General features: G+C 43.5%; 1 protein-coding gene across 5 annotated transcripts in view; it reads right to left on the bottom strand.

Annotated features, from left to right (window-relative positions):
* ARVCF (ARVCF delta catenin family member) overlaps positions 1-27,834 on the bottom strand; it is a 356,383-nt gene that overhangs the window by 119,366 nt on the left and 209,183 nt on the right. For all 5 annotated transcript variants that reach the window (XM_063144150.1, XM_063144148.1, XM_063144149.1 and 2 more), the window contains one exon: positions 10,004-10,162. In XM_063144150.1, the coding sequence (XP_063000220.1) occupies positions 10,004-10,162 (159 nt within the window). The remainder of the gene's footprint in view (positions 1-10,003; positions 10,163-27,834) is intronic.

The following is a 27,834-nucleotide window of genomic DNA, read 5'->3' as shown; positions in this document are numbered from 1 at the left end:
GTGTGAACAGAATGCTGGACTAGATGGGCCCTTGGTCTAATCCAGCATGGCTCTTCTTACATCCTTATCTGAAGACAATATGAAAAAAAAATCTAAGACACATAGGCCACCATTTCAAAAACACACCGTCTCAACACAGGTCCTACCTCAATAGCAGGTTGACCAGCTCAAAGCACAAGAGCGTCCCACAACACAAAAACCTTCTTAATAAAGCAGCAAGTGTCTTAAAAGAAGGAGAGGGTTCTGCAATTGAGTCACCAGTGAAGTCATTTGATGGGCTTTCATCATTCGCTCCTGACATACAGATGGCAACATCAAGCGGACAGTCTCAAACCGTATCTGTACCAGCTGTTTCCTCTGAAATGCCCCAGGAACAGTTGTTACAAATCAAATCTCATCTCCCTCATTAGGAGGCTGATTCTTGGTTGCCTTTTTTTGTTTTTGTTTTCTTTTGTGGGGGAATTAAAAAAACACATTTCTCCTTCCCAGGAGAGGAATCCCTGATATCCAACAAAATATAGGGTTGGTTACAGAATGAGATTGCGCCATGGAATTGTGCAGTCCTGAATTTCTGATCGGAACATGGAGGGGTAGAATTCCTGCATTGAGTTTAATTCCAGAGAAATGTTTTTGAAACTTTTTGGAGGAAAACTGAACTGAGATTTTAAAGCTCTGGTCTATTTTGAATGTTTTTATGTGCAAATATTGTACGGTGGCTCAACTTAAATCAATAGGACAGTTGATAGGCTGCCTGGTTGGGAGGGGCACAGAGCAACCCAATACCTCCTCCATTGTGTTTCTGGTTTACAGTTTCTTTCAATCCCGTTGTTGGTTTCAAGAGAGATGTCACCGCAATTGCATAATTGTGGGTCCAGTTTTTGAAGAATAATAACCAATTTTTTTTTTCAAGGAGATGACTAATTTTGGTAGTAGATCTAAGACTTAGGTGTGTGTGACTGTTTTTGGTAGTAGAGTGCAGCACAGATGTGATCGGACAGCAGTGGAGTCATGTAAGACCCAAAGAACAAAGAATACAGCAATCAGATACAAAGAATAGAGCCTTCATGATGCTCCATGCTGCCATCTTGGCATGGCCCTGCTTCAGGAGAGAAGGAGGGAATATGGAAAGGAAGCTTTCAACAATTAACTCAATCCCTCTCCACTCTTACTATCCCTGTCCTAACCACTGGGACAGGGCTGGGCATCTTATGGCCTTCCAGATATTTTGGGCTACAACTTCCATGGCCTCTCACTATTGGTTATGCAGATTAGGGTTGATGAAAGATACAAGACAAAATATCTCGAGGGCCAGACATTGCCTACCCTGCATTGGAATGATCAAATGGATAATGTTATAGAGCAATATTAAGTCATCCAAGTCTGCAGAACGTCTGCAAAAAAAATACCCCATTAATACTGTAAAAAGACTGGACCAGTTTTTCTTTCTTCAGATGAAGCCATCAGACCATGAGCAGCTCTGTACTGTTGGATGGATAAAGAAGAAGGTATTCCCACCCCCTCACCCTCCTTTTAAAACTTCAGATGAATTAAATATTTTATAGAAGCTGACAAAACCGGGAAGATTTTTTTTTTGGTCAGAATTGTGTCATAAAACAGAAAATAGGTAAGGAGAAAGCACTCAAGGATAAAAGCATTTTGACATTTCTGAGTGCTTATTTTTGACATATAGACTGTAAAATTACCAGGCCAAAAAGGTACAAGCCATTACCTTGTTAACAGGGGGCTATGAAAGAACATGCCCTTTAGAGGCCAACGAAATGGGAAGGTCAAGCGTCACTCCCCAAGGTCCACTTAAGTTAAAGAAGAGCTGAGCTTTAAATAAGGCGCCTGAGAAAGTCAGAAACGTGCTTCCGACAGAAATCTAAATGAGGTGGGCATCAGCCTGTAGAAATGATTTCAGGTCCAAAACCTGAGAGAATCAACTCACCACCATCACTTTCACCAAAACCAGTGCACGGATCTGACCTAGGAATAGACAAATGTGTCTATTTCCAATCTCTTTGAATTGTTCATTCATCGGTCCATTCCATCTCATTACACCATTAATCTGTGATTTATTTAGTTTTTTCTAAAAAATAATAATAATTCCACACAAGCATTTGTATTTAAATACATATTTTGGATGTATTCTCTCTGAAAACACACACAGTGCTGTGTGATCACTTGAGGTTTGCAAGGGAAGCCAGTAGCATCTGATGGAGTCATTCCATGGTAGGGAAAGTCCAGTCTAGTAAGCAGGGTAAAGTGACAGTAGGCAAGGTCAGGTCAAGCAGGTATCATCCAGTCCAAATTGATAAATCTATGCACAACAGGCAACGTCAAGGAAGAAGCTATCTTAAATAGAAGACAGATGAAACGTTGGATTTTGGATAGCTGCACGTGGGTCCTGCTGGCTCAAGGTTTCTCATCTTACGATGTTGTCTCAGCAGGGAGCTAAAGCCAACTGAAGCCTTATGTAGGATGACAAGACCTTTAGTGTGGTCAGCTCCACACACTATGGAAGCACTGACTAGACTGTTAAAAGCCCTTGTCTGATTTTGCAGTCTTAGATGTAAGCAAGGCTGGGGAGAGGGAGGTTCTTCCAGCGAGTCATCCTCTGAGCCAGAGGACAATGATAGGATGGTGGCTGGGAGGGCCCTCAATAAAGGACCAAGTACCCAAGGAAGGAGGCCTGCACCTCTATCTCATCAGAGGCCTATGCTGCACACTGGAAGGTCCAAGGGCAGTGACACATGACCCCTGCTATGCTCTGATCTGCACCTTAGTCTGGACAGAACTCAGAACTCCTATCAGAATTCACAAAGATCACATTCCTAAGTACCCCTAATCTGACAGAAGGCTCCTTACACATCCACAGCAGGCCTACTTCTAAAATTCATGTGTACCTAGCAATCAGCCTTGAATGCAGGGCTGTTGGGTTTTGTCAATTAATTGGTTAGACTAATGTGTTTTCAAAGGTGTGATCAATTATAAAGCTGTCTTCCAAAGAACAAGTCCTGTTGGATCAGACCAAACGCCTATACAGTGGCCAACTAGATACCCCTGGGGAGTCCACAAGCAGGACATGAGGGCAATCCCTCCGCTGTTCTCCTGCTGACTCTAAACCTGAAAGAAGCACACAGCTCCAATCAATCAGTCAGCAGATTTTATCATTTTCATGATTTTATTTTTTTACTACAAGCCCTTCTAAGAAATGAAGATGGCACACACCGTTTTAAGAGACATCCCCACCCCTGAGAAAGATAGAGAGAATTGAGAATGCTTTTTCTAAGATGATATCTGTTGCTATATCATTGAAAAAGTATGCTGTAACTGTCCCGGGATTAGGGATGTCAATTGCCAGGAAATCTGGCCCATTGGGGGCTTGAAGGGTTTCTGTGGTGCCCCCAACTCAACTTGCATTTGCGAGCTGAGACACTGGTTTTTTTCAGAAATCCCAGAACTTTTGTTTTTTTAAAATATATATATTAAATATCATATATATATATATATATATATATATATATATATATATATCCATTTGTGCAACTTACAACTGCAAATACCAGCCTATTGTAGCTTACAGTTGTTACTGCCAAGAACTAAGCCTTACGAAGGACATTTCAACCTTTTAGAATGGGGGGGATTTGACCCCTGGACCCAAGGTTCCTTACCCCTGGTTTTAAGAGAATGGGGATTTTATTTTACTTTATAAAAATTGCTGAGATGAGAGTAGAACGTAAGAACATAAGAAGAGCCCTGCTGGATCAAAGTAAGGGTCCATCTATTCTAGTCCAACACTGTGTCCACACAGTGGTCAACCAGTTGTTGACCAGGGACCAGCAGGGCAATGATAAAGACCCAGGAGAGGGAGGGAGGGTATAAGTGACCTGTTTTATTTCACCAGGCTCATCTTATTCAGAGATCCGCAGCCTTTAAAAATAAATAAATGACACAGGCTCCCTTTAATCTGCCGCAGCGTTTGTCTGCTGGGAAACTTAAACGGCTTGTGCCTTTCCCTGCCCAAGGTGACCTTGGTTGTTTTAACATGCTAAAATGTTTGGCTTCCCAGAGAGATTGCAAAGATGAGTTGGTGGCGTATCCGAGGCAGGTCTTTGTGCTTTGAATTGATATCGAGGTAGGCTTCTAACGGGTAAGGTATTCTGGATGGAAAAGAAGAAGAAGCAAAAGAAGAGTATAGAAAGCAATTATTCATAGAAGGCTTATTATTATTTTTAAGTAACATGAAGGGAAGCACTCTGTCTGTCTCTCTCTCTCTCTACCCTAGAATGGCAACAGTCTCCCCCCCTCACCTTCCCCTTATATTGGCTCACTGAAATTAGTGCTTTCAGAAAGCAGAGGAGGAGGGCGCAGAAGGAGAAGAAAGCAGCAAAGGTACCCTGACAAGCTCCTATGCTTGCAAGTCGAGGCTATTTGCTTTAATTAAGCTTTCCTATGATCTTCAAAACAGCAGGTCTGGAGAGAAAGCGCCAGGGAGAAACTTTGCAGAGACATATCCAACTTCTTTATCGCTCACGCGAGAGATTTTGATCCTAGCTCAGGAAATCTGAAACGCAGGTTTAATGGAGCGTCAAGGTGGACCAGGGGGTGAGGGTAGGGGTGCACTCGGAGCAGAAAGCAAAGCAGAAACACACACACACACACACACACACACACACACACACACCAATTCACAAGAAACCACCTCCAGTTCGTAAACTTGCTTCTTGCAAAAGAGCAGATGAGGTGGTCAATCCTGCCTGTGGCTGAGGCGGTGCCATTTCAGACAGCAGGTCAGGATTGATGCATTGGGATGTTCCTCTGTCTAAATGCATCGCTTACATGCACCAAGAAAACCAAAGGAGCAAACTGTCCACAGACATGGTGTTACTTCTTTAAAATGTTTTACATGTACAGTACCTGACAACAGGCCTCCAAAATGACTGACAGTAAGTGGGAAATTAATGCATAACTGTAGTAAGATCATGTTTTGGTCTTCCTTTTTTGCAGTCCTACAAACTATCAGCTTGCTTGCAATGGGTTTTATGGTTTTGCGGAAGTGCTGGTCCGCTGGAAGAACCTCCCGACACCATCTCACACACCGTAGGGTTGTTCTGTTGATCTTTTGTCACCCTGATGGATGACTTTTATCAAGAGAGGGACAGGGGGAGTGCGACCTTGTTAATTCTGCTCGATCTCTCATTGGCTTTTGATATCATCGACCATGACATCTTCCTGGAGCGACTCCATGGGATGAGTTTTGGAGGCACTGTGCTGCAGTGGTTCCAGTCCTACCTACGGGGTCATTTTCAGAGCATAACATTGGGTGACCATTCCTCGGCCCCTTGGCAACGAGCTATGGGCAACATCTTGTCCCCATTTTTATTTAACATCTACATGAAGCCACTGGGAGCAGTCATTAGGGGATTTGGCGCTAAATGCCATCAATATGCTGATGACATGCAGCTCTACCTTCCTGTGACAACTGAATCAGGTGAGGCTGTGCATGTCCTGGACCGGTGCCTAGACTCAATAATGGTCTGGATGAGGGCCAATAAACTGAAACTAAATCCTGGCAAGCCGGAAGCCCTGTGGGCGAGGGGTTCCAGAGTCTGGGAGATAACAGTTCTGGATGGGGCTGCACTCCCTCTGAAAGATCAAGTTCGTACTTTGGGGGTACTCTTAGCTCCATCTCTGTCGCTGGAGGCTCAAGTGGACACGGTGGCTTGGAGTGCCTTTTACCAGCTTCAGCAAGCAGCAAACTGTCTTGAGCCAGGCCTGACTAGAGCCTCTTTAGTCTTGTGAAGCACCTGATAAAATGGGCTCTGTTCCACTTATTTGGGTATTCAGTGGGCTGAGGCTGCCGTCCAGTTTGCCCCCAAACCATAGCCTGCCGTACATTGTGTTAAAAAAACGAAAACAAACCCAGCTTTAGTTCCATATGCACATCCAAAATATATGATGCAGCAGCAGCTCTCTAGCTCATTAGGTATTCCCCACGTTCCCTGTGGTGCTAAATAGAAATGTAGAAAGCTGACTTATACTGAGCCAAACCATTGGTATAGCAAGATCAGTGCTTTACAGATGTTTTGGACATCAACTCCCAGCATCCAAGAGCATCACCTAGGGATGCATGAGAATGTCATTGTCGCTCACAAAAGATGCAAACATGCCCTCTTCGAAGCCCCAAATACAAAGCGAGCCTGCGTCAGCCAAAATTTTTTGCAAATTGCCGGTCATGTGCAGCTTTCCTAGTTCAATCTTCTGCAAAATCTCCTATTTTGTGCAAATTTCACCCTGCAGACTGAAAGCCCCACTTTAGCCCATGGAGGGCAGTTGTGCAAATCTAGAGAAATTTGCACAAAATTCACATTCAGTTGCTGCTCAGTTTGCGCAAGCAGCAATCACAACCACCAACGGGAATTGATATGGGCAATGAGAGGACATTAGTGATCTCAAATGTCGCTTGTTCACCCATCCCTCCCATTGGATTAGATTACTGCATTGCCCTCTACGTGGGGCAGCCTTTGAAGACGGTTCGGAAGCTGCAGCTTGCGCAAAATGCAGTGGCCAGATTGATAACTGGAACAAGGAGTTTTGAACATATAACACTGATTCTGGCCCACTTGCATTACCTGCCTATACACTTCCGAGCCCAATTCAAGGTGCTGGCTTTAACCAATAAAGCCCTACATGGCTTGGGTCCATACGGAACACCTCTCCCGACATGAACCTACCCGTACACTGCGCTCAACATCTAAGGTCCTCCTCCGAGTGCCTACTCCGAGGGAAGCTTGGAGGATGGCAACAAGGGAGAGGGCCTTTTCAGTGGTGGCCCCCCAATTGTGGAATGATCTCCCCTATGAGGCTCGCCTGGTGCCAACATTGTTATCTTTTTGGCGCCAGGTCAAGACTTTTCTCTTCTCCCAGGCATTTCACAGCAGTTAACAACACTAAGTTTGTTTGTTTTTTAACGGACCCCAGAACTGTTGTTTTTAAATGGATACCGTTGTTTTTATACTGTTGTTTTTATGTTTTTGATGGTTTAAATTTTTTAATGTTCACTGTTTTTAACTTTTGTAAAACGCCCAGAGAGCTTCGGCTATGGGGCGGTATATAAATGCAATAAATAAATAAATAAATAAATTGGCCATGTTGGCTGAGACTGATGGAAACTGAAGTCCAAAACATCTGAAGGGCACCAGGTCAGGGAATGTTAGTCTATACCAACTGGCAAAAGCTGTCCAGTGTTTCAGTCTTGCCCAACCCTACCTGGAGGTCAAATCTGAGACCATTTGAATGCAAAACATGTGCTACGTCCCCTGAGCTATGGCCCCTCTAGAATAAGATTCTCATTATTGTTTTAAAAGGTTTTGCTGTTCCTTTCCAGGGAAAAGATAGCAGGTACCATACACATTTCACTTTTGATAACTCTTGACAGCAAATATGTTTCTTATCAATTGCACGACTATTCTGGGTAAGCACTATCATCCACGTGTCCGTCTTTTTTTATCTAACAGTTCGTGTACAGAAGAGGCCTCTGCTATTTTCATGAAGTACAATGCTGTTAAGGTTCTATCCGCCAACACATCTCTTTGCAAGGTTTAAGTTACAGCCTCATCAAACAATGCACCACAATTATTATTTTTTTTTAAAAAAAGAGACAGCCAATGTTGGCTCCATCTTGCCAAGTCTAATTTTCCAGTTCCGCTATGCTCCATTCCCATTTTGGCGTTCCCAAAACCACAATGATTCATCCATGCAATTGACAGTTTGAAAACTTTTCCAAGTTTTCGTTCAAAATAAACAAAAGAGCAAAAATAGTTTGCTGGACTCCACGGATGTCAGAGAAATCTGTTTGGGGGGGGGCGGAGTTTGACAGGCTTTCCTAGGCTTGCCCCCCCCCCGACTTTCCCACTGCAGTGCCCGACTAGATTTGCCAGTTCATAAATTGTCAAGGAATTTGGGGCATTTTGAGGGGTAAGGTTCTGCAATTTGCACAAATTTCAGAACAATTTATGCAAACTACGGCTATTGAGATCGTGTCTGTCCCATCCCAACTAATTTCCATTCTAGGATAGCAGTCAAGTATAATCAAAGTCCAGAAGGCAGTTTGAGGCAGAAGTCCAAAGGTCGATAACACAGATGTCCAAACATGAGTCAAGGTAAGGGAAACAAGATACCAGGTATGAGGAGCTGAAGAAACAGCATTGTTTCCAGCACTAGCTAGGCTGAAAATGAAGGCTTATATTGCCAGAGCCTACTAAGCCCCAACCAGGGCTCAGCTGTAGTTCATTATAGCCCTCTGGCAGGAGTCCTACTCTTCATATTGAAGAGCCTCCTTTGTAATTGAGCACTCCTTCTCAGAGAACTCTATGAGCCTGCTTCTTGAAGCGATGATACTCAGGGGGGCCAGTGGCTGCTCAGCTTCTGCCTCAGATGTGAAGTCCCCTGTCCTTTACAGGGATGGACATGCAACCATCTCCCCAAAAGGCCTACGCTCTGCCAGGTTTTCCGACACTTTAATATTCATTCATTTATTCAATACATTTCTAGACCATCCAACAGCCAAAGCTCTCTGAGTGGTTCACAACAATCACAACCACAAAATACAGCACAAAAGACAATATAAAATTTAAAAGTTTAGAACTACAGTATAAAAGTAAAACCAAAATAAAACCTAGCAGCAATGCAGAGATTTAAAATATGATAATAGGTTTAAAACAACAGAACTAAAAGACTAAAATGCTTGGGAATTTTTTTTTTAAAGTCTGCCCAGAAAGAACACAATGTAGGTGCCAGACATTCCATAACTTGGGGGCCACACCAGAAAAAGCCCTCTTCTTGGTAGCCACCTGCCTCACTTCCTTTGGCAGGGGCTCCCAGACAAGGACCACTGAGGAAGCTCTTAAGGGTCTGGGCATGGGCTGATCTGGGGTGTTCCGGGATCTTTAGCTCCTCCTTCTCCAAGGAGGTTTCCTCCAGTTGGAACATGACACTGTCCTGATTGTGGGCTTCCCAATGGAGCAGCTGGTTGTACACCGTGAGAACAAGTTGCTGGGCAAGATAGACCTTTGCTCTGACTCAGTACAGCTTATTTTGTGTCTTCATATTTTAATGAAAACCTCTGGGTTTAGATAAAATCAATACCACTGACCACTTACAAAAATCCCCATTCACAACCTCTTGAATTCTGTCTTGGCATGAGCAACTCTGACACTCTACCCCTCCATGCTCACATACTTCTCTACCACTTTTTTCTTCTTTCTTTTTTTCTGCACAAATCCCGGCACAGCACTCATCAACAATTTGAAGTATTTAACTCCCAAAGTTTGCAGTGGGCACCCTGAAGCATGGAAGCGGATACAGACTCAGGTTGCCAGATCTCCTGAGATCTGGAAGGCGGAGTTTGGGAAATAAGGGGTGGGGGCTGGAAGATTTGGGGTGGGGCTGTTTGGGCCTATGAGGCATGGAAGACAGCACCTGGAGGATCAATGGGCAGTGGCTGGCTGTGATTGGTGGGTCAAGAGTGGAGTCCAATGGGCAGGAGAGCATAGCTAACTAGTGATGTCCTGAAGATTCCTATTTCCAGGCTCTAGGGGAAAGTGGGGCTCACAGGTGGGTGGATTATTTGGATCGATGTGGATGCAACAGCCGAGCTATTCCCCATTTCGGGAGACATTGCTCAGCAAATTTCCATACTGATCTTAGACAAGCAGGGAGACCATACCCATCTCTGGACCTAAATAGCAAAAGTTCTGAAGCCAAGTAGAAAATCACCCTTGAGATTTTGCTCCTTTCATGGGAGATGGGAGAAGGAAGTTAAACTATTAGGGTACAATCCTATGCATGGTTAGATTGCAGGATTTCTCTCTGTCTAAATATGCACAGGATTGCACCCTGAAATTTCTAGTCAAACTCTGGGACTTGGCACCTCTGGATACCACTCCACTGCACCCCACCCCTCCCTACCTTTTCACAGACCAAAGTCCTCAGGTCCTACCTTAGTCTCCGTCCTCCTCGTGGTCCCATCTTCTGAAGTCACAATAGAAACATGGGAGGTAGGGGTGCCTGGGTCTTCTTCTACGGTAACTGTCTCCTCTACCATTTCTTGGGGCTCCTGCATCATTGCTATGGAGGTCTGGTTGCTGGGGCTTTGCTCCTAGGCAAACAAGAATTGAATGTGTCAGTGCTTAGATATGTTAGAAAAATCTTAAAGAAAAAAAGCGGGGAGGGAAATGAAGCCAGATGTCACAGTTGCATAGAAGTCTCCCCAGAAGACAGATCCACCTGTGAGCTTCTTGACTTTCCAAGCTCCTTTTGTGCTCAGCGCCTGCCATGATTCAACAGCATCTTTTAGATTACTGTTCCCGATCGACTGTGAGAAGCAAGTCAGTCCCTGGCAAATTTACACCCCTACGCATCTCAACACATCTGCTCCAGTACTGAACTCTACAAGTTGAATCTTCTCTCACAAGGAAGATGTTCCAACCACACAGCAAACTCATACCATAGTCACCTCGTGGTTGTATGAACACAGCTCCAAGACCAAATCTGGGAGTGCTTCTAGGCCAGCCGTCCCCAAATGCGCACCCTCCAGATGTCTTGGACTACAATTCCCATCATCCCAGCCATGTGCGAAGGCTGCTGGGAATGATGAGGTTGTGGTTCAATCTCCAACCAACATAGTCATTACATTATAGCCCGGATGGCGCTGTGTGGGCTAGATAAGCAACAACACTCACCTCAAAACATTGGCGATAGAGAGAATGATAGAGACTAAGGATGTCTGCCACTTGAACATCCAGCCCTTTCAGGGCCTGACAGATCCCCGCTGCTCACCCGGCTCACCTTGCATTTGTGAGACAAGCTGCAGGCTTTTTGCAAAATCTAGGAACTTCTTTCAGGAATGGGGGAGTGTTCATCAATAGAAATTTGTGCAATTTCCAGCCGTATTTTTGGTGATTTGTGCAAATTGAGGCTGGGATGTGCTGAATTTTCCCAATTTGCAGCCATAACTTGCATAACGTGTGCAAACTGTGGCCACAATGTGCTTAATTGCACAATTCACCACCCTAACTTGTGCAAATTGCAGCTGCAGTTTCTACATGTACAATTTGAGCAAATTTCTATTGCCGAACTGAACACAGATTGAGTTGGACTAGCGAGCTGAAGTCCAGAAGGCTTGGATGATGGAAGCTCAGCAAGCTTTACCCACCCACACCTGGATGGATTCCACCGACATCCCTAGTAGAGACACTGCTTTAACAGAAAATCAGAAACGTCCCCAGTTAATAGAAACAGCTAGAGCATCCTGCTACATGCTGTTGGTCAAAGTGCCAATGAGAGAACAGATACAGGGACTGTATCAAAATTGGAAGGTCAGCGTGTCAAGAACTCTTATTCTTATGCATGACCATGAGTGTGCTATCAGGGCAGGACTTTGGGGGCAGAAGTCAAGAGCTCCACCCAGGAGATTGAGATGAAGATGCCCTTTAAGTAGGGATCTTTTTTAAAATAAATAAATAAATCAGTATTTGCCCAGTTCAAAGCTTCTGGACTGATCACAGACTCAGATGCAACTGGCATACAACCAAGCTTATGATGCGATTCGCAGGCCGCCCCCCCATCAAGGCGAGCAACAGCAGGTGTACATTTGAAAAATGCTCATGAAAAACAGCACACTTTTGGAAAATGTGCAAAAGTACTCTTTAATCAACGGGAAACAAGTGCGACGTTGCAGAGCTCTCATGATTAACGCATAAATTTGGGTAAATCAGTACAAACACATACACAGATTTTCATGCAAAAACCAAAAACAACAACGAAGATCATAATCTGATGCAGACTTAAGTGGGAACGACCTTTCAGATGGAATTCAAAGAACGTAGGCAAATTCAGCTGATTCGCACATGCCGATCCTTAATACATTTTGAAGTGAGTGAGGTAACACGTTAATTACCTTCTAAAAAGACATCCATCCCAAAAGACCATTAAGTCCAGAGTCTAAAATTACCTAATTGCAGCACTGATGAGATGCTTCTAAACCTTTTTCTAACCTACCCAAAAGCAAAGAAGGCACTTCCTTGCAAGTCCCAACAATTTATCTTGGCATTTACTTCCTGGGCCCTCATTTTTAATCGACACTTATCACAGAAAAGATACTTATCACAGGAAGACTGATTGTAAATTAGCTGCACAGAGACAGAGGGCAGGAAACATGAAGATTATGCATATTTCTGGATCACTTAAAGGATCACAATGTTCTGATTTAATTTGGTTCTCTTAATTACTATGATTTTGTAATACTTGAAGATAAACATAAATATGAATTATAGTTACAAACATGAAAAAAGAAAAGAAAAGCAAAAGATAGGAGGGTTAAATTGACCTAAGAAGGTCACCCTGTAGCTATGCTGGAAGCTCTAAATAACTCTGGTAAGTAGAGCACATTCAAAGGTGCCATTTATTGTACATTTACAAAAGATCATTTTGTCATATTTAAAAGTGATTTGTGCGCCCTCTCTCTGCTTGGGTCAAGCCTCCAAGTTCTTATTTACAGCATTGGTAAATAAAGAATGCACCGCCATGAATGCAGCTATAAATCGAAGTCAATGCTCGGTACATTCAGATTACAAAGTTTACGCTACTCCTCCGTGACACAAAAAGAAGATACCAGAGCCAACCACTACTGGTTGAGCAGTCCTAGGACTATGGTCACATGTGCAGTTGGATCCAGGCTCTTATTTATTTATTGCATTTCAATACCACCCATCTGGGCGGTTCACAAAAGTCTGGATCCTCACCCTTGTTTATCGAGCACTATGTCTACTATGAACTCTTGTGACAGGGACAGCCATATGTTAGGGTGACCAACTGTCAGGATTTCCCCGGATTTGTCCTGGTTTTTGTTCTTTCCATGGTGTCAGGGGGGATTTTCTATAACTTTCAATAATGTCCTGGAATGACACACCTTCCTCTTTAAGGCTGCCATTAGTATGGCAGGAGGGAATGACATGCTTTCTTGAGGCACATCATTCCCCCACCCTGAGCTCCAATTGAGGTCTTAAAGGGGAAAGTGGGTCATTCGTGGACATTCTAGAAAAGGCCCCAATTGAAGTGGATGGTGGTGGTGCAGAATGAAATCCTTTCCCCTCCTCCACTCCAATCGGGTTCTTTAAGGTGGCGGGGGAATAACGTACTTTCTGCAGGACTCAGAAAGCTGCTTCCCCACACACACACTAGGTGTCCTCTTTTTTGGTTTCCCAAATATGGTCACCCTAGCCATATGTCTTCTTAGAGATACAATTTAGAATTTCTGATTCATGGGCCCTTTTAGGGAAGGATACCAACAACAGGGGACCAAGCGAAACAGCCAAGTGAAAACAGCAATCGTGACTGTTAAAAGATTGTCTTAAGAACTTAAACTGTGGGGAGGAGAGGGGTCAGAGCAACATGTCATTCCATTTGGAAAGAAACTAACAGAACATGAAAACGCTCCTACACAAGGGGGGCAGAGCATAGTTTTTGCTCTCCGCAGAGTGTGCGGAGTTGCAATCAAAATAATGCATTTCTGTTCCAGGTCTACCCTGGGCCTAGCTCTCAAGTCTTGTCCCATCAAGGACACTCAATCAGCCTTAAGTTATAAATTGCCCATTAATCATGTGAAATCTCAAGTGTACACCATGTTCTCCGAGTCTTCTGCATGAATCTGCACATGATCCCCATGCTGTTGCCGTTTGTTGCTTTTAGGACACCAAAAAAGTCCTCTGGGTAATTTTATTTAACTCAGAAAGTTCCAGTGATGATCTTCATGCCATCTATGCACCAATCTACAGATGGTGTGGCATGGTGGCTAACAGACTGTGCTACAAATCTAGAAATCTTTGGTTCAAGTTTCACCTCTGCCTAATCTAACTGGTGGCCTTAGACTAACCAGCCTCCCTGCCTACAGTTTGGGTAGGCATTGGGTGGCTAGCATGAAATGATGACTTGAAAAGAACTAGATAGGTTTAGCCTGGAGAAGAGAAGAGTAAAGGGGAGGGGTCATGATAGCCCTCTTTGAATAACTTAATAGCTGTTACATAGAAGAGTGTGAAGACTTCTTCTCTACTGTCCCACAGGGCAGGATTAGATCTCATGGCTTTAAATTACAAGAGGGTAGATTTGGTTGAACATTAGGAGAAACCTCTCGACAGCAACTCAACAGTGGAGCCAGTTGACTAGAGGCAAAGGTGGGCTCTCCCGTGCTGGAGGTCTTCAGGCAGAAGACGGACAACCAACTGTTGAAATGCTCAAGCTTTCGATTTCCTACATCAAGGAACAGGAGGTTGGAATAGATGGCCTACAAGCCCCCCCCCTCCAACTCTAGGATTCTAAGAAAGGATTATAATGTTCATTTCCTGTGGGTTTGGTGTATGATAGTGAACATCCCTCCATATTGAAGGGATGTATGCTGAAATGCATCAGGTACTAAGCATTTCAGAAGATTGATGCTGCCCTTCATTTCCAGGTGCATTGTCCCCTTTATCTCCTGGCTGATACCTTCCATCCCTTGTTTTATTTAAAGTTCTGTGGGGTTAACAGGAAGGAACGGATGTATCTGTGGCAGAGGAGATGTTCCTAAAAGTGCCCTTTTGTGCAGCTGAACAAGACACAAGGCTTTGAATGCTCTTTGTTAACACTCTGCAGGGGAAGAAAACGCTTCGCTTAATCCTCACATGATCTCAAACCTCCTTTGAGACAAAACCGGCTGAGGTGCCCTTGTTCGGGACAGTTTTATATTTACAGCTACTGACTGACGTTTTGGAAGAATACTCGGTGTCGCAATTAAGGGCTTAGGTTTTAAACCCACAGGCAGTTTTAGCTTCCAGAGAGCTCAAACAATAAACCCAGTCACAACGCCTCCCCCACACTCCCCAATAGGAACGGCCATGAATAAACTGGGACACAAATTCATTTATGATTTTAACGAGAGTCATAAGACTACTCCCCCCTGCCCTGAATTGACAATCAGACAGATTGTCCATTTGATCTGTTTAAATACGGCTTTCTAGACACAGAGATCTCAAAATGGCATATCTTACCTGAAGACAAGCCCCTAAAATTTGCCACCGGCTGATCCTACAAATAGAGCTATGCCTTTTTCACAACACCCAACCAGTTCCAATCTCTGACCCGGAAATAACAAATATCCTGCTTCTTGTATGGTATTACCCACATAAAGCACTGCATCTTTATGTATTTATTATCTTTTGAGTCTGCCCAGTAACACAACAGTCTCTGATGGATGACATGATAAAACAATAACAAAACCAAAAACAAAATAAAGCCGTATACAATAAAACAATAATTAACACAGGAAATATACAAAATATATAAAAGCAGTCATTGCAGCACCCGCAAATTTAAATGGCAAATTCTTGAAGTTCAAATGCCTAGAAGAGAAGAGATACCTTTGCCTGGTGCCGATAACATAAAGGTGTGAGCCTCTGGCAAACCTCCCCAAGATGGGCATTCCATAAGCTGGGTGTCACCACCTAGAAGGCCCTCTTCTCTCTCTCGTAGCCATCCACCTAACTTCATTAAAAGCAGTTTGCTTTAGGGGAATGCAAGATTTATTTTTGCTTTCGCTATATTACACCATACATTTTTGCCATTAAACCCAGCTTTCATTGACTAATTTGTTAAAATCGCATTATTTCCCTACGTACTCCCATTTGCTTTCTTATTCCAGTTTATTTTCATTGGGTTCCCCCTCCCCCGTCTCATCCTCCCAACCATTATATTCCTTTCTTCTTCCCCTCCCCCTTTATTTTGCTCAAAACAATACTGCAAGGCATTAAGCCCTGGAAGACCTACATTTGATTCCTCACCCAGCCATGAAGGTCACTGGGTGACCTTGACACTGACACTATTTCTCAGCCCAAACAATCAGGTTGGATGTAAGTGTTTCTTCTGAGGAGTGAAAGTTGGATGGTGCAGAGCTCACACTTCAGCAATAACAGAACACACACACAGAAAACCCCGTCGTCCACTTGCTCATGTTCACAGGTATATCCGTCCATGCCTGCAGTCTATCACTCCTTCGAATACCAAACTCAGGTATGAGAATTTCATTCCCGTTCCCAAAAGTGCACCCCTATGTAAACACAGACTTCCAAAAAAATGCACATTGGTGCAAATCACACCACCCCAAATTTGCATTTTCACACTTAGGCCTATTGGGAGAAGCGAGTAATTTTGGCTGGGAAAAGGGGGCGTTTTGGTTTTTGGGGGAAATGGCACTTTTGGCCAGGATTAAAAAAAAAAAAAGCTCACATCCAGGGTAACAAATGAAGCAAAGTGAACGCTGGGGAAGAATTCAAATGTGGACGTTGCGTGTTTGCCCAACCCTAGTGGTGAGTGTCAACAGCACTGGAGCCAAATTGGAGCTACTGAAAAAGCTACATTAGAATGTTCAGGAACTCCAAGTTTTGCAGAACTGGAAAACATTCCTTTAAAAAAAAAAAAAAACTCCAGGAAAGCGGGCAAAGCAAACAGCCCAGTACTCATGGAATGTTTGCTGCCAGTTGAAAAAAAATAATGAAACAATATGGGGAGGAGGCTGGAATTCCTTGCTGGAACTCCTTACAGCTTATAGCAGGAATGGGCAGAATTTCAGGCTTGTGGGATCTACTTTGCTTTTTATTAGAACCTTGAGATCTCGTAACCAGAGCAAAGTGCAAAAGACGTACATGTAGAATTAAAGAATTCTGAGCCCAGGAATTTGTCTTGTGCAGTAACACAGTAACATGAGCTCACATTCATCCCCACAAAAACCCACTCCTGGTTACCACAATCTTTCTTCATTTCTGCAGTAAAAACCAGAGGACCAGGGGAAAGTCATGTTGTTGCAGCTATTGTTAAACAATTAGGAGTTGAAAAAGCATGCCTATCTACTGCAAACTGCCCAGATCCTACCTACCACTGGCTTATTGTATCTGAGAGAAGGGAGTGGCTGGCTGGCTGGCAGGCAGGGACTCTGAACAGGAATACTCCAGCTCGAAGATGAGGATACACTGCAACTATTTGTTGCAGAACTCATTTCTTTCTCATTAATAGGATGGAGGCTAGCTATAATCGGACTGGTGGGTAAAACTCACAACATTCACTCAGCTACTCATGCTCACACCATTTCATTAACCTGGTTCACACATAAATCTAACCCATGATTTATTTACCCCATGTTGTAGAATACTGAGTTCTTGTAATATGTGAATGCAGCCACAATAACAAAACACGGTTTGTTAACCACGAACAACCCAGAAGGAGAACCTATGGTTTATTGTTGGGCTTTGAACTCTGGGTTGTTTAAACCATGGGTTGTCATTATGTGTGAATTCAGAACTGTGGGTTGTTCATGGTTGGTTGGTTTTTTTGCCAAGCTATGGAGATGGTGGCCGGCAATAGCAGGTAAAAAACCTCAGCCACTTTACATGCCAGTACTACTGCATGTGCAAAGACATTTAGGATACAGGCAGAGAGAGGCTGAAGGAGGAGAGAAATAAACAATCCAGGGATTGAGAAAACACGCCACAGTTTGTTCAATCATCTGCCATGGATAGAGCAGCAAACTATGGGTTAAATAAACCCTGGTTTAGTGTTATGTCTCTAGCTTCCCTGTAAATGTCTCCCAATGCATTTCCAGTTGCAAAATTTTCCTCCCTCCCCCCCAACATGCCCTTAAACCTATTTCCACAAAATATTAATGCACTGATTATTTCATGACATTATTCCAAATGCTAATATTATCTTCCAAATTGATGTTCAGTTTGGGGCCTACTAGACCACGTATCCTTTCAGACTTTTTCTTTTCCTCCTAAATTCCTGTGCAGTAAAAGCTGCTTTGCAATATCAAACCTGAGGAGAATAATAGGATGGAAAAATAGCGTTTTTGTTCTTTTCATGTGCTTTTTGTGACTCAGAAAAAGAAGAAATTGTGTTTAGAATAAAAATAAAACTCACACTTTGTATCCGGGCTTGCCTGTGGGCAAAGCAAATCTTTAAAGCTTGGCACTTACGCATAAGCATACTGCGAAGTGGAGCACGCTGGTTTTAAATGAGCTGAGGAGCCAGCTTTTTATCCAGAGACTGACTCAAAAATGACAGTCCTGGGAGATTTTGGGAAGGATCTGCATTCCTAAACTAGTAGGCTATCAGCTGGAAGAGATTGTCCCTTCCAAGAATTTGGAAAATTAAATCCTCTCTTGGCTCACTGTGCAGATTTCACAGGGCAGACAAAAAAAATTCCCAGGCTGCACTGTTTGTATCTTACTGTGTATGTCATAGCAAGGATATGCTTAGGCCAAGGAGCTGGGCTGGGGTCAAGGATAGGCATGATTGGGCAACTGTCAAGGTCAGACACTCTAGCAGGGGCCCACTGGAAAGAGCTGCCTAGGCTTGCTTAGGCTGACCATAAGCCCGGATTTGCCCGGACATGTCCGGAAATCCTTCCCCCAAGCGGGATCTGGGGGGAGATTTCAAAATCCCCCCCAATGTCCAGGAAAATCACGGTCCTGCCACCCCCTCCCATGGCCTATCCAGGCCTTCTCTTGGCCGGCGCAGTGTTGCTGGCCAAAAAAGGCTTGCTTTTCTTCCCTACTGCAACCTGCTTATTCAATCTGCCTCTCACTCTAGCCCAGACAACAGAGGTGAAGAAAAGGAGGAGCTGTAGATGTCAAGCAAACAAGTGGGAGCAGTGATGAGAAAGAGGAGGAGGAGGAGGAGGAGGAGGAGGAGCTGGTGACAATGGCAGTGGGTATGTAAACTCACTGAGGGAGAGGGGGCAATCGAAGGCATCTTTCCCTAGAGCTCTCACAATCCTAGAGCAGGCACTGTCAAGGAGGCTGTACTAAATGGATGGAGAAAGGGGGCAGGAGATGGACATGCCCAAATTACTGGAGAAACACACTGGATTGGTTTGGAATTAATACCAAACCACATTACATTCACATTTCATGAGCAAGCGAAAGTCTCCAGTGCTCCTCTCTCCAGCCAACAAGCTTGTGTGGTTGCATCCAGACTCAGAAATGGGTTTGGCCCTCCAAACTAGAACTGCAAACTATGCTCAGCTTGTAATTCTGGTTTGAAAGGCAAGCACAAATCATAGCTTGCTGGTTTAGCTGTGGCGGTAAATGATGGTTTGCTAGAAAAGGGAGGAAACTGGCCAAGTGTTCAGCTGGAATCCTCATCTGGCTTCTCCCCTTCCAGAACGTTGTCCATCAGCAGTCATTTCCCCTAGCTGCATGCGAAAGAGATACAAGTCAATCTGTCGAAGACAAATTACTTCGTCTTCAGACTTCCCTTACCCGGCTGCACCAAAAGACAGTGAGGCCCACTCGAACAGCCTGCCTGGACTCACTTGCCATCTGGCTCTTTCCTTCCCAGAATTGTCTCATTTGGTCCATATAAGTTTACCACGGTGACCCCAAGAACTGTTTCCTGAACAACAGAGGTTACTTCAGAACTAATAAGGGAGTTTCATTTCATTACTACACTGCCCAATAGCCGAAGCTTCCTGGGTGGTTTATAGTGACTAAAAACTTTAAGATTACAATATTACACATAGTATAAAAACCACTTGCATACAAACTTATTATCATGCAGCACCCACACGCACATCTCTATGCAAAGAAACAACAATAAGAAAATCCAGAACCTGATTAAAACCTTATCATAATATACTACCAAATGCCTGAAAGTAGAGGAAGGTCTTAAACTGGTGCTGGAAAGATAGCAATGTTGATGCCAGGTGGCCTCAATGAGGAGAATGTTCCATAGTTGGAGGGCTACCACGAAGAAGGCCCCCTCCCTTGCTGCCACCTTCCGAGCGTTCCTCACAGGAGGCACCTGGAGGAGGACCTTAGATGATGAACCTACAACAGGTGGGTTCATGCTGGGAGAGGTGCTCTGTCAGGTATTGCGGTCGCAAGCTGTGTAAAGCTTTATACCTTGATGTTTATAGCTCATGTTGCCCTGCCATTCCTCCCACACCGAAGGTGAGGTCCAAAGATTGGATGGAGAGGTCTGGATTCCTGAACTACCATAGGAGCCAGGCAGAAAAGCAGCCACCCCATTACCAGCAGTATATTGGTAAACCCAGTCACCCATCATGAAGTCCCCATAGCTAATACCCCCAAGCAAAGTCTAAAAATGCAGGCAGCTGTGTTGATCCATATCATCAAACCAGTTCTAGCAGTTTTGATCTCCATGAGGGTCTTTTCATTTAGCTAATAGGCCTTAATTGCCCTTTCAAAATGAGGCCACCCAATAATAATAATAATAATAATAATAATAATAATAATAATAATAATAATAATAATAATAATACAACAACAACAACAAGAGGGAACCAGTATATTGTTGCTGAGGAAATCCATCCCCCACCTCTTCCCAGCTACTGGGAGGAATGCAGACTAACTCAGAGGAAAGCCTGAAAGGGCTACTGTACCTTTTCTGGAATTCCCTCAACCAAGAATTCCTCCTTGCTATTTAACTATGGAATTCACTAACACAAGACGGAGTGATTGCCATCAATTTGGATGGCTTTAAAAAGGTGTTGGATAAATTTCTGGAGGAGATAGCTATCAATGGCTACTAGTACTAATGGCGACGTGCTATCTCCAGTATCAGAGGCTATGTACACCAGTTACTGGGGAACATGGGTGGGAGGGTGCTGTTGCACCATGTCCTGCTTTGTCGACAGCTGGTTGGCCACTGTGTGAACAGAGTGCTGGACTAGATGGACCCTTGGTCTGATCCAGCATGGCATTTCTTATGTTCTTATTTTGCATTTTTACTCCACCTTATTTTACACTACAAGTTTCTAGCAGATTCTATACTGGGCTCAACTGTCCGTTATATGTTCTTGGTAATATATTTACTTGGGAACGATAAACACCAGGATGTTTACACATAAAGAATCTTCCCGGTGGAGATGATGTCACCTGACTCTAAGTTGGAGGCCAATGTTGCATGCACTAGCTCCAGAACATAAACAGAGTGCAAAACAGAATTTACCAACAACATGAAGAGAATTGCCCCCTCAAATTACCTGTGGGTAAAATACACTTTGCTGCAACAGATTGGAAGATTGAGTGAGAACTCAGATGACAGTATTATACAAAAGAGAAGGTACGGTGTAGCTTTTTGCATGACAAATTGCACCAAACAAAAAATCCTTCATTCAAGCAACCATTCAAAAGTTGGTTATCCTCCTCTGTTGCATCCCCCTTTGTACCTGGTATCTCTAGCTAGGACTCTCCCCTCTCCACATCAAAGCCACAATTCTCTTGCTCACTGCTTAGAAAAAGAATTTTAAATTTGGGGGTGGAGAGGAAAGAAAATCAACAGCCACAATAGATTGACTGCTTTTAAAGGTAGTCCTTAGTTAACTATTTTGAGGAGGAGAAGAGACACAGCTGCATTTTTTAAGAACTCTGTCATTATCCAGTTCCAAAGAGAAACCTGTTCTAATCATCCATTTCCCACTTTTTCACATCACAGCCAGAATGCTGTGATAAACAAGAGGCTGTGTCCTTCAAGTGGCAACGGTTAATTAATTAACAATCCTTACTCTTCACATAAATGGGCTTGGCTCCTAATTTAGATACCAAAACAATTCTCAGTAGGATCTGCACTGGAACTCTTTTCATTTGTGAGGCACCGCTGTGCTGGTCTTTTCCTTGCAAAAAAACACGCAATTGCTGCTCTGAGCGCAAGCGTTAAACGAACATGGCACAGTAACCACTGTGCTTATAGCACGATCGAGTGAAACACACTAATGCATAATATTGCAGTTGTGAGGGGAGTAAAAGCAGGAGAAGTCATGTGCAGTTTACCATTGATGTTTATAGCACAAGTACAATCCGCAGTATGAGGCTGCAATTGGGGGAGCTATGGGTAGTCCTGTTGCCATTTCAGGTGGCTTCTTTCTTTTTGACATTGGGGTAACAGATTGCACACCTTCACAGCTGTGCATGAATGCAGGTTTAAAAATACATTGTCTGGCTATTCATAGCTGTACAGCTGCGTAGATATGCAGTGAAAAAATGCCTTTAAAAACACACCCCACAGATTTCCTGCCTGCAAATCCCTTCACTTGCCCTGCCCTGCATCGGCTCAGAGGAGAGGGCTTGACTTCCCAGCAACCCAAGGCTCTGGAATCACCTCTTTAAGAAATTAACCATTCACACTCCCCGATCCTTCAGGGCAAAGGGATTGTGCTTCATTGGGCCTGTTCAGACAACACACTAAGCCATGGTTAGACCGCTAACCCTTTTGCAGCGAATGGTTAACGAGCCTGTTATGTAGCCACCGTGATTAGGAATGGTTCACACAACACACTAAGTCATGACTCACAAGACACGCTAAGTCATAATGTTTAGCTCAAAATGTTTAACTCCTGTGGCTTAGTGTGTTGTCTGAACAGGGTCATTGCTTTTTCCCAACTGGTGCTCTCCAGATGTGCTCTCGTACATAGCCATGCTGGCTGAGGAACATAAGAAGCTGTCTTACTATGAGTCAGACCATTGGTCCATCTAGCCCAGTATTGTCAACAATGACTAGCAGCAGCTGCTCAGGGATCAAGCAGTTTTTCCAACCCTACCTGGAAATGCCAGAGATTGAACCCTGGGCCATCTCCATGCAAAGAAAGCACTCTACCACCAAGTTACAGCCAACACAGTTTAAAAAAACACCAGTTTGGGAAAGGCTATTATAAACGGTTTTTCTCTCCTATGTGTCAGTTCTCTTCTGAGATTGTAATCCCCCTAAGAAGTCTTGCAAGTGGGCAGCAGCATATAAATGTCATAAAATAAATTACTAAATCGCCAAACATGCAGAATAGTTAGCAAAATCAACCTCCATTTCCACAAGAACTTAAACAACAGCGGAGAAAGTGCTGTACGTAGGCATCCTTTGTTTCCTTGAGGAAGGGAGAGAAAGACAGACAGACGGACGGACGGACCAAAACAATATTTCGCCATACTGTTCTGGGAAAGACACAAGAGCCATGTTCAGCCATGCAGTAACTTCCCATAAGAACGTAGAAATTGACCCTGTCTCGCCAAGTTGACAATGAGGGCTTTTATGCCATTTTAACAATCTGAAGTGTCTCCGTTAATGGAAGAGCAGGCAATTGTCCCTCAACTGTTCCTGATGGACTGGAATGATGGATGCAGCTGACCCTCTGAACTTTCTCCACACACAGCGCAAAGGGCTGTAAGAGATCGTAAATACCTTTTAAAGAATTAAGGTAGGGAGGAGGGAGGCACCACACATCACCCCCTTCACCTTTTTGAAAGTTGCTTTTGATAAGGCGTGACTTAGTTTGTTTTAAAAAGAAACTTTTACCAAAAAAATAATGAAAATAATATCGAAGAGAGGCATGCAGCCCGATGTCCCTTTCCCCTTCTCCATTAGAGGAAGGCTAATGTCTTGTATGTGTCTGCCTCACAAGTTGCCCCGGAAGATCAGAAATAGCAATTTGTCATTTTGACAAGAAAGATGCCTCTTGGGGTTCCTTCAGCACCTCGTCTCACTTAAGAGTCTGGTGTGTGTGTGTTTTTCTTCCCCTCCCTCTACTGCCATTAGGCAGGCAGGGTGCAAAATGATTATTCCAAAGCATTAAATCACAAACAGCATCAAAGCAGGTGATATATATATATATATATATATATTGCATGCATGTTAATCACTCCACTCTGTATGTGTGTTTTAAAAGCAATGCTCAACACAGTTATGATGAATAAAGTACAGTTGGCTGACCTTCAGAACAGAGTAATTACCCATTGCTTTGACACCAGGCGAGGGCAGGTCCTGCCATTTACTGCAGTAATTGCAGAAGTAAAAATACTCGTCCTCTGACTAGGGGCCGTGGTAGGGAGGAGCGCTCTGTTTATAGACCAAACAGACAGCCCCAAAGGTGGTACAACTGCCTTTTGTTGTGTGTCCCCAAAGCCGACCAAAAAACCCAGAAAAGAAAAAAAAGAGGGAAGCAGAGGGGAAAAGAGAGTCCATCAATTTGACAACCACAGGTGCTTATAAAGTGTGTTAAGGGACACATTTTCCCCTCCCAAGTTATGTATTGATTTCATATCAGTGACTGGATGAGAACCCCTTTCTTTCTTTATTATCTAGTTAGTACATTTCTGGTCTGCCTAATAACTAATGTTCTCTGGGCAGATTACAACTAGTTTTTTTTTTTAAAAAAATGTCAATTAAAAATACTGTTACAAACATAAAATGCAATGCAAATAGTTACATGAATAAAATGCAATATAATGCAAAACAATGGCTAGCACAGGAGTCGAACAGCCATAATCACCTAGAACTAGGTCTCTCAAATGCCTGGGGGAAAGGAAAGGACTTCGCCTGGTGCTGAAAATATAACAATGTAAGTGCCAGGCAAAACTCTTTGGGGAGGTTATTCCATGAGTGGGGTGCTACCACTGTGAAGGACCTCTCTTGTCTAGCTGCCTGTCTAGATTCATTTGGTGGAGGCACCCAGAAGAGGGCCTCTGAAGACATCCTAAGGGTCCGAACAGGTGTGTGCAGGCCTTTAAAGGCCAACACCAATACTTTGAAATGGGCTCAGAGACGTACTGAAAGCTGAAATGGACTGGAAATCCCCTGAAGACTATTTGTCTTAGGGAGAGTAGGATACAAAATTAAGTGGGGGGAAATATGTAGTATGTTAAGCCATTGGCAAGGACCTATTTAAGTTTTAACATTGTACTCTGCTTACAGCAACATCAGGTATGTCAAGTCAGGCTTGGTATGGCTTTGGCAGGGGCCAGTGGGGAGCATCATTTCAAATTTCCCAGAATGCCCCTGAATGACACTACATTGGCTGCTCCAAGGCATTGTGGAGAATTTAAAGTGACACTTCAAAGCTACCCTATGCTGATGCCAAGTAAGCCTATAGCCAGGAGGGGGGCATTGATATTCACCAAGCAGCCCCGCAAACTTGGCACCAGCCCTGGCAGTGATAATCATAAAAATGAATGAACAAAATTTATTCTTATTCTGCCTTAGAACATAGAAGAGTTCAAGTCATTCTGTCCCATATGAGATCTAGGTTACAGACAAGGTCAGCATCTACAACTGAGGCTGTTTGCTTAGAACACAAATCCCTCGGCATGACAATAATAATAATAATAATAATAATAATAATAATAATAATAATAATAATAATGACGAGATACAAATTTAAAAACAAAGAAAACAATCACTGCATTCCCCAAGCCTGTAAACTGAATTAAGAAGCTACAGCTGATGATGGCTTAGAATGCATGGTTGATTTGAAGTAGAAGAAAAATATGGTTCCCTTTTACTGGCTTCCTTGTATTAACACTCAAACGCAGTTCGTAGCATCGCTTGAGGAAATGCGCCCAAGTCTGTTTGAATCAACAGAAGCTTTGCAAATAAATACACGTCACAAATCCACCTTACCTGCTACCCATGGAGCTGAAGGAATGCATAAACAAACAAACGAAACATAACTTTTGGGCTTCCAAAACAGCTTGGAAATGTATTAGTTGAAGACACTACAAGAGACCTGTTGGGATTAGGAAATGCCACAGACTACAACTCTCGCCTAAGAGGGATTTTTCCCCCACCTCTCTCCACCTGCCGCTTACATCATGCCTGCAAACAGACCTGCGGTTTAACAAAAAGCACCCTCCCACAGATGAGTCATTTGCAAATTCTTTCCCTTGTCAGACATGCTTTTCGCTCTTACCCTGTCTGGTCTTGGTTAGGCGTTAAAATTAAGCTGATGCCAGTGCGTTCCATTCTCCAGGGCAGAGTTCGCCCTAGGTCCCAACTTTGCTTCCTGCAAATTCGGAAAGTCATATTCTGGCTTCGGAATGCATTATGAACATTAAGAGGCGCGCAGCTACACAGCACCCTGAATAATAATAACACAATCTGCTTCCAAGAGTGTGCATTGTATCACACGCCACACGTAAGAAGAGCCCTGCATCCCGCTTCCCATGGTGGCTGGTCAGATGTCTCCAAAAGATAAGGAATGCATGAAGCTGCCTTATACTGAGACAGACTATTGGTCCATCGAGGCCAGTATGGTCAACACTGACTGGCAGCAGCGAATCTCCAGGGTTTCAGGCAGGAGCTTTTCCTGCCTACCTGGAGATGCTGGGGGTTGAACCTGAGAACTTCTGCATGCAAAGCAGATGTTCTATCACTGAGCTACAGTGTGGTGTAATGGTTAGAGTTTCAGACTCTGGAGATCTGGGTTCTAGTCCCCATGCAGCCATGAAGATCAAAGGACAACTCTGGGCTAGTCACTGACTCTCAGCCTAACAGGGTTGTATTGAGGATAAAAGGGATTAAGGGAGGATCATGTTTGCTGCCTTGGGCTCATAGGAGGAAAGGTGGGATATCAATGTAGCTAACAAGTAAATAAATAAAGCCAAAAGACCTCGCTTGCTGCTGGTGCCAACTACGAAATCTTGAGGAACCTGATAATTGCTAACTCTTACACAAAAATGGCATGGGACCACACTTCTTGGGCTAAGGCAAGAATCAGAAACTGGCTACACACCAGATTTCGTGCTTCTCCGAATGATGCAATACAGTTCGTGACAATTTAAATACACCAAAATATGCATTTAACTGCACAATTAGAAAGCTGTTTTTGTTTGCCTTGCTTTCTTTTCTTTGTTATTAATAGTTTGATTTTTTTTCATTTGCCAATACAAAACAAACAGTAAACCCTTTCCCCCTCCTGCCCCCCCACCCTCATTTTTGCTAGACTGTTTTTCTCTCTCAGTCTAACCTACCTTGCAGGGTGGTTTGTGAGGATACAATGGAGAGTTAGGGAGAACCATGTTCGCCACCTTGAGTTGGTTGGAGGAAAGGCAGGCTAAATAAATAAATGTAATTTTAAATTGAAATTAATTTAACAAAGTAATGAGTAAGGAATCATGAGCACACAATAAATGCTTCATGTAGAAAAGTTTAATACAGACATCTGGATCTCCTCCTCCTCCTCAGCTAACACAAACTTTTGTGGGAAGCGATTTAGGTTGCTATCCTATCTCCACATACCTGGCAGTAAGATCTATTGAACTCAATGGGATTTTCTTCCAAGTAGACATGCATAAGATTGAACATTTAAGGCAGAAAAAATTAAGCAGGGGGAGAAACGGTTAATCCCCCAGATTTTTGGTCCATGGTGTAAATCTCCCTCTTTTTCGATTTGTTTTTAGCATTAGGTGTAGTTTAGCCCTGAGTAGTTCATTTTGAACTGCATTGCTTCATCAGAGTTGGAGTTGCTTTGGCCCTGGATAAAAAGAGTTTGACAGATAAGGTTAAGAAGAGAGACACGGTAGTGCCTAAGGAACCAATCTAAATTCTCTTCTCAAAAAGCTACTCTGGGTCACTCAATATGTTCTTTCAGTATTAAATCAGACAGTAAAAGATAACAGCAAAGAAGCCTCCCTAGAAAGGAGGAAATTAGGAGCTCAGAAGTCAAGAAATCCATCATGGAACATTCATTCAGGTTGCTCTGGTGGAAATCATAGCACTGCAAATTTGCTCAGTGTTTGTTCCATCCTTGAGTGAGATTGGGGCAAGGTGGGGGGCAGTATCCTAGCTTGAGGCTGTGAAGCTACATCAAGGTGAAGAAGCTTTCTTTTCTAGAGGGAACAAAAACTCTCTCAACGAAGTGTAGCAGAGTGATAAACAGAAATGCAGCCTTCCAAACACAGCCCTATTGCAAATAACAGGAGAATTAATGGGAAGGTGCAGGAATAGGTTGATCATTCCAAG

Source organism: Elgaria multicarinata, chromosome 18 (genome assembly GCF_023053635.1).
Source record: "Elgaria multicarinata webbii isolate HBS135686 ecotype San Diego chromosome 18, rElgMul1.1.pri, whole genome shotgun sequence".
Lineage (NCBI taxonomy): Eukaryota > Metazoa > Chordata > Lepidosauria > Squamata > Anguidae > Elgaria > Elgaria multicarinata.
The sequence above is the reverse complement of the archived record's forward strand: the minus strand, read 5'-3'. Positions and strand labels throughout refer to the sequence as shown.